This window comes from Gobius niger, assembly GCF_951799975.1.
Source record: "Gobius niger genome assembly, chromosome: 14".
In the NCBI taxonomy this organism is placed as follows: Eukaryota; Metazoa; Chordata; class Actinopteri; order Gobiiformes; family Gobiidae; genus Gobius; species Gobius niger.
The window spans coordinates 3,657,501-3,671,088 of record NC_136865.1 but is presented as its reverse complement, the minus strand read 5'-3'; the positions used below and the strand labels follow the sequence as shown (position 1 = coordinate 3,671,088).

The window sequence follows — 13,588 nt, the reverse complement described above, 5'->3', positions numbered from 1 at the left end:
CTGAACCCTAGGAATGAATGGAGAAAACAAAGCTAAAATGGCTAAACAACACGACTAAAAAACGAGATATTTCAATTCTATGATCTGATCCTGACTGAGATACGAGACTGAGAAGTAATAAACCACTCACAAACAATGAGTGTCTCAAAATGTTGCTACTGGTTTTGCATCGGTCGCTAGGGGTTAGCCTCGCGGGCCAGGCACAAGATGGCCGCCACATTTGCCACATCAATGAGCACCATGTTCAATGTAGAACATAAAATATATATATATATAACTTTGAGTGCTTCACTCTGAGAGTCGCGTGTTAGTGTGTCGGCTCATTGGCTCTGAGCGTTTCAGTGTGTTGCTTTGAACACTGGTGCGACACTAAACCACGGGTGTTTTCTGGTCCACACTTTGGTGATGAAGGCCATGAGCTAAGTAAATGCGCGTCTTTTTCCCTGCTTCCATTTAACCAGGTTCATATTCAGTTGCTGTTGCTATCGATCTTCCTTGTGAACGTGTATTTACTGACAAGGCCGACCTGTGCATCACTGATGTAGAGTGCATTTACCATTGGAGTCCATGTCGGCGCCATCGGAGCCTGAAACAAATGAAAAACTTAGATATCCCCCAGAGTTAACCACAGATATGTGCTCAGGGAAGCTCAGCATTACCATCAGGGGCATGGCCTGGAGCGCCTGAAAACACATGGGTTTATTAGAGGCTAATAAACATGAATCTGCATATTCAAACGACGATCAGACCTGTGGGTAAGACTGGGTCTGAACCGAGGCTCGAACCAGCTATGGACACAATGAGACCTCCCGGAGGCCCAGGTCCCCCAGCGGAATCGGATCCATCTCGAGGCCCGGATCCTCCTGCAGTCCCAGATCCTCCCGTAGGCCCGGATCCTCCCGTAGACCCGGATCCTCCTGCAGTCCCAGATCCGCCCGTAGACTCGGATCCTCCCGTAGACCCGGATCCTCCTGCAGTCCCAGATCCTCCTGTAGATACGGATCCTCCGGCCGTCCCAGATCCTCCTGTAGAACCGGATCCTACAATAGATCCAGCAGAGCCAGCCTCTGGGCCAGTTATAGTCCCAGCAGAACCTATAGAAGAGCCAGGACTCTCTGCAGGACTCGAGTGAGGACTGGACCCAGGACTGGACATGGCAGAGTCTGCAGCAGAACCAGAGGGACCTGAACCAGAGACAAGAATGGGATGTGGTTCCACCATATTTAGATACTAACAGCGAATCATGTAAGCCCTACCTGACTCCCTCAACCTTCTCCTAAACCTAACCATTACCAGCTCCTAAACCTAACCATTACCAACTCCTAACCATAACCCGCCACATCTCCTAACCTTAACCCTCTCCCTTCTCCTAGCCCTATCCTGTACCAACTACTGACCTTAACGCACATCCTTCTCCTAAACATAACTATTACCAACTCCAAACCTTAACCCCCTTCCGGCCCCTGAGAAGATTTAATCTGGCCTTGTAGAGCACAAATTCAGTATGTCAAAAAAAGAGTCTCTAGCCCACTCCTGTGCGGACTTATGGATTATAAAAGAAATAACCAGAATGGTTATTACTAACCACCTGCCTCACCTCACCTGCCTAATTTACCACTTGCCTCACCTCACCTGCCTTATTTACCACTTGCCTCACCTCACCTGCCTTATTTACCACTTGCCTCACCTCACCTGCCTTATTTACCACCTGCCTCACCTTACCTGCCTTATTTACCACTTGTCTCACCTTACCTGCCTTATCTACCACCTGCCTCACCTTACCTGCCTTATTTACCACTTGTCTCACCTCACCTGCCTTATTTACCACTTGTCTCACCTCACCTGCCTTATTTACCACTTGCCTCACCTCACCTGCCTTATTTACCACCTGCCTCACCTTACCTGCCTTATTTACCACTTGTCTCACCTTACCTGCCTTATCTACCACCTGCCTCACCTTACCTGCCTCACCTTACCTGACTCACCTTACCTGCCTCACCTTACCTGCCTCACCTTACCTGCCTCACCTTACCTGACTCACCTTACCTGCCTCACCTTACCTGCCTCACCTTACCTGCCTCACCTTACCTGCCTCACCTTACCTCTTCAAACGGACGTTGTGATTGGACAAAAGAGTCCATCACCTGTCCGTCACTTGGCAAAATGATCTTACCCGAGCCTCTCGAGGGCGCTGTGGTTGAGTGCTGACCAGCCAGGACCCCTGCAGAGGAGAGGTGGAGTCAGGGTGGTGTGATCACAGATTTATAATGAAACTCCAGATAGGACATGGTAATCTATTGAAAGTAATGTCCAGGTCTGGCGGTCATGACTGTTCATTCTTTTGAAGAAGACATTCTCCTTTGTTTGTGATTTCTTCTCATTGACTTTACACACTCACAGTGTGTTGACATGCAGTAATGCTGTAACTCTTGTGTGGGTTCAATAGAATTTGAAAAATGAGTAGGGCAATTGCAAGATGACCACCGTATTTGCCCTGGCAAAAGTGGGCATGTCCTATCTAGAGTTTTATTATAGATCTGTGGCTGTGACCCAGACATCTGGCTTGAGAGTCCATTTGTTTAAAATATGTTAAAAAAATCAGTTAAATTGGGTTTAAAATATGTTAAAACTTGTTAAAAATCTGTTTAAAGTTGGAAAACAATGGTTTATTCTGGTTTAGAATTGTTTTATCATAGTTTCATGTAGTTTTAGTCTCACCCTGAGTTTGTTCCTTGGACTGATCCTCATCTGAAACACAAGACCATCATTAGATTTCCCTCTCCCCAGACACCTCCCTCTCCCCAGACATACATGGTGTCTCAACTTCAAATGAAGGACTTTTAGTACAACGTCTGAGTGCCTCAGATCGCCTCCTTTATTCAGACATTCTGTCAGCTGAATACTTCGTCCTCGTCGCTGATTCTATGACTCTGATGTCTCTAACAAGATTAACATTATTTTCAATAGTAGAGGACTGGACTTTTGTAATAAAAAGAACTAACCCTGAGATATGTTTTTAGGTATAAAAAAACTAGTATTAAAGGGCTTATATCAGTCTGTTTTAGCCATTCCAAAGTAACCTATAGGCATTTATATGATATATTGTACCTCTACCATGATGGAGTGCTCATTTTTTAAAGAAATATAAGTATTTTTCCAACCTAGAAGACAAGACGCTTGGATTGAGTTAACTCCGCCTATTCCATGACGTTGACGTACAGCTGGCCCTTGTCGGTCCTGCGCCGCTCACAAAACTTTGCAAACACCGTACTTTAGAAACGATGGAAGAGCGCGGTGTGGAGCCTGACGTTGTCGACCCAGAGTGACGGTCACAGACATATTCCTGCTGGTTAGTCGCTGAATCCCAGGGAGAAATTCCAACCATTTCTGGCAACTGGACTCTTCATTAGGAAGGTTGAATAAAGTCTTGTACTTCTCTCAGCCAAACGCACATTTTCACGGAGGCATTATTTTTAGGCAAGAAAAAAAAGAACCGGTGTTGTCCCTTTACAAAGTAGGTCAGAAAGGACAAGAGGGCGTGTTCGTGAGGATTACTTAGACATGCATGAATGAAGCCAAAAAACACTCTGGGGTGTGTTTGATAAGGAAAAAGCATAACATGCTTAAAAGCTCCAAAAAAGTTGATTTTGCATGATGTAGGACCTTTAAGTAATATTATGTATGGTTTTACAAGGGCTTGGCATTAATGGCTCCAGCTCTGGTTTGCAGTTAATGTTAGTATTTTCACACCATAAGTTGCATTTGTGAGTGCTATAATACAGCAATGAGTGAGAAATGTTTAAGATTGTTTTCTTTCTGTCTTGTTGTGTCCAGTACTTCAAACCTGTGTCATTGTCACACTGTTCTATACTGACCCCTAGTGACCAGCAATGTCCATTACACCTTAGTGCATTATGGGGAACATTCAGATTACTGTGGAGTGTATATAGTGCACTACAATGGAGTGACCACTGTAGGGAGGAAGGATATGAACAAAGGCTCATGTGTTTAAATAATTAGACCTGTTCAGACTTATGTGAATTCAGACTCAGGGTTATGTGAGATTAGGGTTTTTATGGGTCATACCCTCCTCTTCCTCGGACAGTTCTCCTTCTGCTTCCTCTCCACCTTCCATCTCCACCTCGTCTTTCTCCACTGAAACACAAGAAACATCCTAACCAGGTCTAAACCAGGTCTAAACCATGAATGAACAAATTATTAATAGTATTAACTATCCTTTAACTGAAGGCACCCTTTTATGTTGTTTATTTAACAAAAAATGGTTCAAAGTTAAACCATTTGATCATGGTTTTATATTCACATTGTTTTAAGCCATCTTTAGTTACCATTATTTTTGAAGTATAGCGATTCAAGTATTTAACATTATTTATTCATGATTATAGGTTTGTTATGAGTTATCAGAGATACCTTCAACAGGAGCCGCTGCAGAAACTCGGCTGAAAACTGCAAACATCACCCACAGCAACACTACATTTCTGAAATAAATAAAAAATAAAATAAAAACACCTTACAACATTTTATTCAGTTCAAAGCAGTCTGTAGAGGGCGCCCCAAGAAAAGGAGACCTACAGTGACCTGTAGATTGTCCTCAGAGAGGACATACAGTGACCTGTAGAGGGCGCTTAGAGCAGAGGACATACAGTGACCTGTAGAAGGCGTTTAGAAGAGAGAACATACAGTGACCTGCAGAGGGCACTTAGAGGAGAGGACATACAGTGACCTGTAGATTGTCCTCAGAGAGGACATACAGTAACCTGTAGTGGGCACTTAGAGGAGAGGACAAACAGTGACCTGTAGAGGGCGCTTCGAGGAGATGACATACAGTGACCTGTAGTGGGCACTTAGAGGAGAGGACATACAGTGACCTGTAGATTGTCCTCAGAGAGGACATACAGTGACCTGTAGTGGGCACTTAGAGGAGAGGACAAACAGTGACCTGTAGATTGTCCTCAGAGAGGACATACAGTGACCTGTAGAGGGCGCTTAGAGCAGAGGACATACAGTGACCTGTAGAGGGCCATTATAGGAGAGGACATACAGTGACCTGTAGAGGGCCATTATAGGAGAGGACATACAGTGACCTGTAGTGGGCACTTAGAGCAGAGGACATACAGTGACCTGTAGAGGGCCATTATAGGAGAGGACATACAGTGACCTGTAGATTGTCCTCAGAGAGGACATACAGTGACCTGTAGAGGGCACTTAGAGCAGAGGACATACAGTGACCTGTAGAGGGCGATTAGAAGAGAGAACATACAGTGACCTGCAGAGGGCGCTTAGGGGAGAGGACATACAGTGACCTGTAGAGGGCGATTAGAAGAGAGAACATACAGTGACCTGCAGAGGGCGCTTAGAGGAGAGGACATGCAGTGACCTGTAGAGGGCACTTAGAGGTGAGGACATACTTTGGGTGGGGTTGGGGGACGATTTTTTTTTTTCATAGTATGGGATAGGCCAGCCGCTTCCTGATTGGCCAGTTGCTGACATCCGCAGCCAGTGATAAGTGGAGTTCCAACTATGACTTTACCACAACAAAGCAACACTAGTTTAAACTAACCAGGTGGGGGTTAAGAAGTTATAGAGGTGTATTTTTTCTTTTATTTCTAGTACAAGCATATATAAACAACCAGACATTGTGTGCATACCTTTATAAGCTAATCCTACCCTCAAGGATAGTAGAGTTTGACAAAGTAACCCTAATCTTACCATAGCCATAACCTTAAGGATAATGGAGTTTACTAAAGGTGTATTTCAGGTGCTAGTACGAATCTGACCAATCAGGAAGTCGATAGTCCCGTGCATTTCCCATCCTGACAGTGGAGGAGGCCTGAGTGTGGAACCTGCGGTGGTAGGGACCTCACAGTGGAGGCCTGCAGGAAGGACCTCTTGCATACAGTGGTTCATAGAAGGCCCTTATAGGAGAGGACATACAGTAGCCCATAGAGGGTGCTTAGGGAAGACGGCATACAGTGACCTGTAGAGGGCGCTTAGAGGAGAGGACTATGCAGTGACCTGTAGAGGGTGCTTAGAGGAGAGGACATACAGTAGCCCATAGCCATGGAGGGTGCTTAGGGGAGAGGACATACAGTGACCTGTAGAGGGCGCTTAGAGGAGAGGACATACAGTAGCCCATAGCCATGGAGGGTGCTTAGGGGAGAGGACATACAGTGACCTGTAGAGGGCGTTTAGAGGAGAGGACATACAGAAACCTGTAGAGGGCGCTTAGAGGAGAGGACATACAGTAGCCCATTGAGGGTGCTTAAGGGAGAGGACATACAGTGGCACATAGAGGGCGCTAGAGGAGAGGACAAACAGTACTCTGTAGAGGGCGCTATGAGGAGAGGACATACAGTGGCCCATAGAAGGCCATTATAGGAGAGGACATACTGCAGCCCATAGAGGGCATTTAGAGGAGAGGGCATACAGTGACCTGTAGAGGGTGGTTAGGGGTGACGACATACTGCGGCCCATAGAGGGCATTTAGAGGAGAGGACATACAGTGACCTGTAGAGGGCACTCTGGGGGGAGGACATACAGTGGCCCTAAGAGGGGACTTAGAGGAGAGGACAGAGTATGACCATATCCTTATTTTAGACATTAATAAAGATTTATATTTGCAAATTACAATAGTAATGCCATTACAGGTAAGTAAAACTGTAGTGGCATGAAGCACATGTCAGATATAATCATGTGGCTTACACTTCATTCCTTAGCAACATTGTGTCATGGCAGTGAGGGAGGCTGCCAGCCTGACCTCTCCAATCACACATTCACTCTCCAGAATCACACTTTGAGGTAAGGCCAACGGCACAGCGGCAGATCACACAGATATCCATAAAAAGTGTCAGCACCATGCAGTTCCATTTTCAACATCAATTATGTATGTGGAATTGACATTAATGCCAAACATGACGTTGACATTTGAAACAGCAGCCTGTGCACACAGCAAATGTCATTACACTTAAAAGGATTGAATGACTGAACTTCCGGAGTGTCAGAGTGTCCATAAACCATGTACTAATGTACTTATTAGTGTGAATGTATACCAACAACTTATATGGTATCTCTGATCACATGGTACCATACACACTCTGCACTCTTCTTCAGTAGTGCAGTGCAGTCCGTGATATCTGTTGATATGAGTGATGTCATACTAATAAAGCAGTAAAGTGTATAATGCATCATTTTAAACATAATATTTCAGTACTACATAGGTAATAATCAAATAATCATAATAAGCCTATTCATAATAATCAGGCATCCTAAGGATATACAATCATTTGTTACAATATTAACATTCATACATATTTATGTATCAGTAGCTGGTAGTACAATAGCAGTATGGTAGTAGTAGAAGTTGTAGAAGCAGCAGGTGTGACAGGTGAAGAGGGAATGGCAATAGTAGTAGTAGTCATATTAGTACTTACAGGGGCAGCATGATGCTCCTGATAGCAGTAGTAGTAATAGTAGTAGTACTCACAGAGGCAGCATGATGCTCCTGATGCTTGATCATTCAGACAAAGACACAGCTCCGCCTTCATTTCATCTTTTATACCCCCCAACGTCCAATAGGAAAAAGGGAATTACCCCCCCGGTCAATCAGAGGCGAGAGCACCTGCTGATTACAAATATAATTTCATAACTACCAATCAGGGAACTGCATTACTCCTGCAGCCAATCAGAAGAGAGTGTATCCTAAAACCTCACAACCAATCAGGAACCGTGAATGAGAAACGCGGCCAGTCAGAAGAGATTCCAGCTGAGGACTACAAACATGGGCGCTTTTTTTTGGTTCATTTTTTTTCTTCAACCAATTGTTTTTTTCCCATCCTCATCATTTACTATATTCATGTGGCACTGCTCTGACCGCACCCCCAACAGGAACCAACACACCAGGGCCACACCAGGGGCCAAGGCACTCACACTGCCCCACACCCCCACAGCCGAGGGCCAGCGAGGGGGTTAAATGCCACCGGTCCATCACCTGTCCAGAGGAGGGCGCCACAAACACACCTTTGTCACCTTGATGCCCGTGGTTCTGGAGTCTCACTCTCAACTCGCCTTGACATGATTTAAAGACTGTGGACTTGGTCTGGATTCTTAAAGGGGGGGGGCGGGGGGGTTGGTGGAGGGTGGATATGGGGATGCAAGTGCAGACTGAGACCGGCTCCTCAGTCCAGGTCTCTAAGTTTCAGTCCAAGCTCCAGCTCCAGTTTCCGCTCATAAAGACAGTCCTGTTTGGGTCCAGACAGAGGCCCATTATCCCCCCCCAAGCATTCCTCCCCCCCAGACCAGGACCAGGACCAGCTGATCCGGTCCAACTCGGGCCGGATCTGATCGCTTTACACCGCGTCACAGACTTAAGTCCAGATCCCATTTCACCTGGACTCTCCTGATCCTGAACAAAAACACTCTGTTCTCTTCATGTTCAAAACACAGGTCCCAACAGAGTCCAGGCCTTAACCACGACTAAACTTGGCCTAAACCGAGACTGAACCAGGTCTTAACTTGGCCTAACCCAGGACTTCATTTGGACTAAACCAGGTCTAAATTTAGCCTAAACCTGGACTTAATCTGGACTGAACCTGATCTAAACCTGGCTTGAACTGTGCCTTAACCCGGACTAAACCTGGAATAAACCAGGATTTAACCTGGACAAAACCTGATTAATCTAGAGCCGTGGTTCTTAACCTGGGCTCGATCAAACCCCAGGGGTTTGGTGAGTCAGTCTCAGAGGTTCAGCGGAGGTCAAGGCACACCCGACTCATCTGGATCGTGATGACGCGCCCGTTAAGAAGGGTTTGGTGAATGTGTGTATGAAACTGGTGTGTATGAACCACTGATCTAGACATTACATTTAAACTTGGCCTACACCTGGATTTAAACTAGAATCAACTTTGATTCAACTATATATGTTTGACTTTTAATCAGATGTAGTTTCATTTATGCTTTAAGAATGGATTTAAGATGTTATTTTACAGTTTAAACATCAGTCCTCATACGGAAAAGACATTTACATTTTGTAAAGTTTGTATCTGTTTTATCTACAACGTGTAAGCATTGCATATGACAGTCAAACCAGATACAAGATCCTTAGTATATGTGTACAATATGAAACTTGTATAATTTGGGAGCTTAAAAGAACAATATAAGACAGTAACTTCACAAACGGTTTCCTCAGTGGATGTGTGTATTATCAAACTTACACGAGCTGGACAACCATCAGTAACACTTATATCCTGCAAGTATCACAGAAAACTTGTACATGAGTAACTTTTTGAAGAAATTGTTTCCCTAAGAGTAGTTTCATCATACGTTACTTTTTACTTCTACTTGAGTGAAATGATATGATGCAGTATGTGTACTCTTACGTGAGTAAAAATGCTTCATTTTGATCGATGAAGTAGATGTCGTTCATCTTCTGCTCCTTGTTCTTTCGAATTATTTCGTTTTTCTGTATTTTTTGCCATTTTCTTGGACTTTTCTTTGGAAATATCACATATTCCACACATTATTTCATGTTTTGTTTCACTTTTCAGCTTCAGGTTCTTCACCACAGTTACTCACTGCTAACATTTTACTCCAAGTACTTTTTTACTTTTACTTTTAACTTCTTTTTTGACACATAGTAACATGGGAATGTTAATATCATTTGTATCTTCTTCAAAACCTGGAAGCTGGAAGCAAATAATTAAATGTCCTACAATTACTACATGGGCAATGTTTAGCCTATCCTATCAAATTAAACAGGCATAATATTCTTTTTATTCACACAATATTTTAGTTGTTGCTTTAGCCAAAAAAAACAGAAATGAAAATGGGGATAAAATAAATAACAATCACTAAATATTTCAATAACGCATCTCAAAAACGTCTGAGGAAAAGCATGGAATTGTTTATTATCATAAACCATGAACTGGTTGCTCATGGTTGTTTTTCTTGAATTTTTTTCACACAACGGTTCACATTTTCACAGATAACATTTTCTTGATGGAGAATGGTATCTCTTACATTATGGGCATGCCATGCATCATTTGAAATGATAATAGTAACTTTGCTCTCCAAACCGGCGAAAATAACCAGCACCAGCTGTGAGTAGGAATCGGTCGGACAATAGATCTGGGACATGGGTGACATAAGAGTCAGTATTTAGATTAGAAAGAGCCTTCACATTTCTAACACTAACATGGATATACTCCAATAATAACAATCCTGTTAAGCAATGGTATTAGTATTAGAATCGTTTTTTTTTAGCCTTGCTCTTCTGTAACCCCTTGAAGTTCGACCCAGGCTGCAATGACGAGACCACTCAAGACGGTTTTGTGGCTTTTATATGAAGCTCTGGAATCACAAATGAACAGGAAAGGTGATTCCAGGTGGTCTGACAGTGTCTTCTGCCCCGAAACACACCATACCATTGACAACATCTAAACTTGACCAAATGTCAATATAAATCCAAAATAATTCAAATAATCCCTTAAAACATAGTTAGAACAGTGTTATGATACAGATAAAAGAAATTAAACTGAGATGGAGTGGAGTAAAATTACTAAAATCACACAGGGGAGGAGATAGATAGATAGATAGATAGATAGATAGATAGATAGATAGATAGATAGATAGATAGATAGATAGATAGATAGATAGATAGATAGATAGATAGATAGATAGATAGATAGATAGATAGATAGATAGATAGATAGATAGATAGATAGATAGATACTAGATAGATAGATAGATAGATAGATAGATAGATAGATAGATAGATAGATAGATAGATAGATAGATAGATAGATACTAGATAGATAGATAGATAGATAGATAGATAGATAGATAGATAGATAGATAGATAGATAGATAGATAGATAGATAGATACTAGATAGATAGATAGATAGATAGATAGATAGATAGATAGATAGATAGATATGTAGATATGTAGATATGTAGATAGATAGATAGATGTTCTGATGTTTGATCCAAGCTGTTTTCCCACGAGAACCAGGTCTGAACCGGTGTTGCTGAGTCTCGTCCCGCTTCCCGGCCAAAACCCATTGCCCTGTGCTCTTTTATTTTGCCAGGGGCTTCTTGTGAATCAGGGCAGAACTGTCCCGAAACAGTATTCAGTGGATCTGGTCCAGGAGAGGAATTAGGACTTTCATGAGGATCGGGTGGACGGAACCAGGACCAGTTTTTAATGGGAACTGAAAACAGAGAAACAGAGACCGGTGGGACGTGGATACTTCACCTGAGAACCTGAGAGAGAACCATCCCGCCACAGCAGGGCTCACACCTGTTGGGACAGAGGTTTTGGGTTTGACTCCTGATCATTATAGTTGTTTTCCGAAGTTGTTTTCCGTCACAGCGGCTCCGCTCGGACTGGGAGGGGGCGGGGGGGGGGGGCTCGAGTGAGTCTCTACCTGTGTGGTCCGGGTCCAGTCAGTGCCCAGTGTTTGTGTACCAATGTGTGCGTGTGCACGCGTGTGTGTGTGTGTGTGTGTGTGTGTGTGTGTGTGTGTGTGTGTGTGTAGGGGGGTGGGGGGTGGGGGGGGGGGGTGGCAGCTCTCGTTTCTTGGGACCGTTCCACTTCACAGGCTGAACTCAAACCTCCTCAGTTCCGCCGTTTCACCTGATCTTCACCTGAGCCTCACCTGAGACCTGTGTGACCCCCGCAGTTCACCCGAAGCAACCCTGAAGGGTGCCCGCCACCCCCCCGGATTATGTGAGTGATGTCAGCCTGTGGAGGTTTACAAATTAAAATCTACTGTTTATATGAGAATCACACTATAGGACCGGATGTTACTCTGGAGTTTTGCTTTAAATGAACCCCGTGCCACATTGGGACAGTCTGTCTAAACCACGTCCCAGGGCGGCACTGCTCTGCCAGACAACCAGAAGAGTCGTAGCACACTTTGATTAGGAGGACAGGCGTGTTCTCCGCTTTGTTTTGTTTCAGAAATGAATCTCCAGACTTTATTGGGCCTGTAGGTAAATCTGCCCTCTGCACTTCACCCATCATGCCTCAGTGCGACCTGAGCGGTGCGGCCCCTGGGATCCCCTCTCCTCATCTGCAGCCAGGTTCATGGTCAAGTTTGCCTAAAGCAGTTAAAGAATTACACTGGAAGTCTTGTGGCGAGGGCTGCTATGACAGAGCACTGGTCTGTCCTAAGTGTCATGGGTTCAAGTCCTGGCTCCAACTACTTGCTGAATGTCTCTTCCCACTCTTTAACCCCTTTCGACCTGTGCTGTCCTTTCTAATGAAGCCTAGGAGCCGATCGTGCCTCACAGCTTAGCAGGTTCCAGGTTCCATTCCCACCGGGACGGGGCCTTTCCGTGTCTGCATCGGTTTAATCCGAGTACTTTTCCCCAACCACTAAAAACATGTACAATAGGCCAGGATGAATGAAAGTGTGTGTTGCTGGTGTGAGTGGGGAACACCTGATGGAAATGAGCCTAAGGCTAATTGGTATGGTGTGTTTACATGCATTTATCCATGTATGTTCATTTCCCAAGCAAATAAACAAATAAATAAATCATCTATAACTTTACTCATGATTATTAGTAATTACTGATAATTGATCAGTGATTACTGTTAGAAGATTACCAATTGGTATTAAAGCACTTACTTATCACTTACTAATTACTCACTTATTATTATTTGCGTACTTACTTACTTATAACATAGTTATTACTTATTTATTACTGATTACCTACTTATTTATTACTAACTTACCTATTACATACGTATTACTTGCTCATTTATTCACTTGCCTGTTTGTTGTTTGTTTACTTGCTTACTTTGTCCTACGTACACACTTACTATTACTACTATTACTATAATACTTATTCATTTACTTTTCTCCGACTTACTCACTTACCTCGTACTTACTTATTATCTCCTTACTTATTTACTCACTAACCTCATACTTGCTTCTTTACCTATTACTAATATCCTACTTACTTATTTACTTAAACTCCAACCTACTTACTTACTCATTTACTTAAACTCCACTTAAACTCCAACCTACTTACTTACTCATTTACTTACTTACCTATTACTTATATCCTACTTACTTATTTACTTAAACTCCAACCTACTTACTTACTCATTTACTTACTTACCTATTACTAATATCCTACTTACTTATTTACTTAAACTCCAACCTACTTACTTACTCATTTACTTAAACTCCACTTAAACTCCAACCTACTTACTTACTCATTTACTTACTTACCTATTACTTATATCCTACTTACTTATTTACTTAAACTCAAACCTACTTACTTACTCATTTACTTACTTACCTATTACTAATATCCTACTTACTTATTTACTTAAACTCCAACCTACTTACTTACTCATTTACTTACTTACCTATTACTTATATCCTACTTACTTATTTACTTAAACTCAAACCTACTTACTTACTCATTTACTTACTTACCTATTACTAATATCCTACTTACTTATTTACTTAAACTCAAACCTACTTACTTACTCATTTACTTACTTACCTATTACTTATCTCCCACTTACTTATTTACTTACTTACTTACTTACTTACTTGC

The 13,588-nt window shown here is 42.8% G+C and overlaps 1 protein-coding gene across 1 annotated transcript; it reads right to left on the bottom strand.

The window, feature by feature from the left end:
- Positions 1-533: 533 nt before the first annotated feature.
- Positions 534-7,526, bottom strand: LOC306973381 (uncharacterized protein; the record flags this gene model as incomplete). Its single annotated transcript, XM_079570307.1, has 8 exons — positions 7,502-7,526; positions 4,429-4,496; positions 4,087-4,155; positions 2,719-2,748; positions 2,174-2,221; positions 750-1,184; positions 660-683; positions 534-586 (listed from the first exon to the last, which is right to left on the bottom strand). Exons 1-8 carry the CDS (start codon positions 7,510-7,512, stop codon positions 534-536), a joined length of 738 nt encoding a protein of 245 aa, XP_079426433.1. The 5' UTR covers positions 7,513-7,526.
- Positions 7,527-13,588: the final 6,062 nt, after the last annotated feature.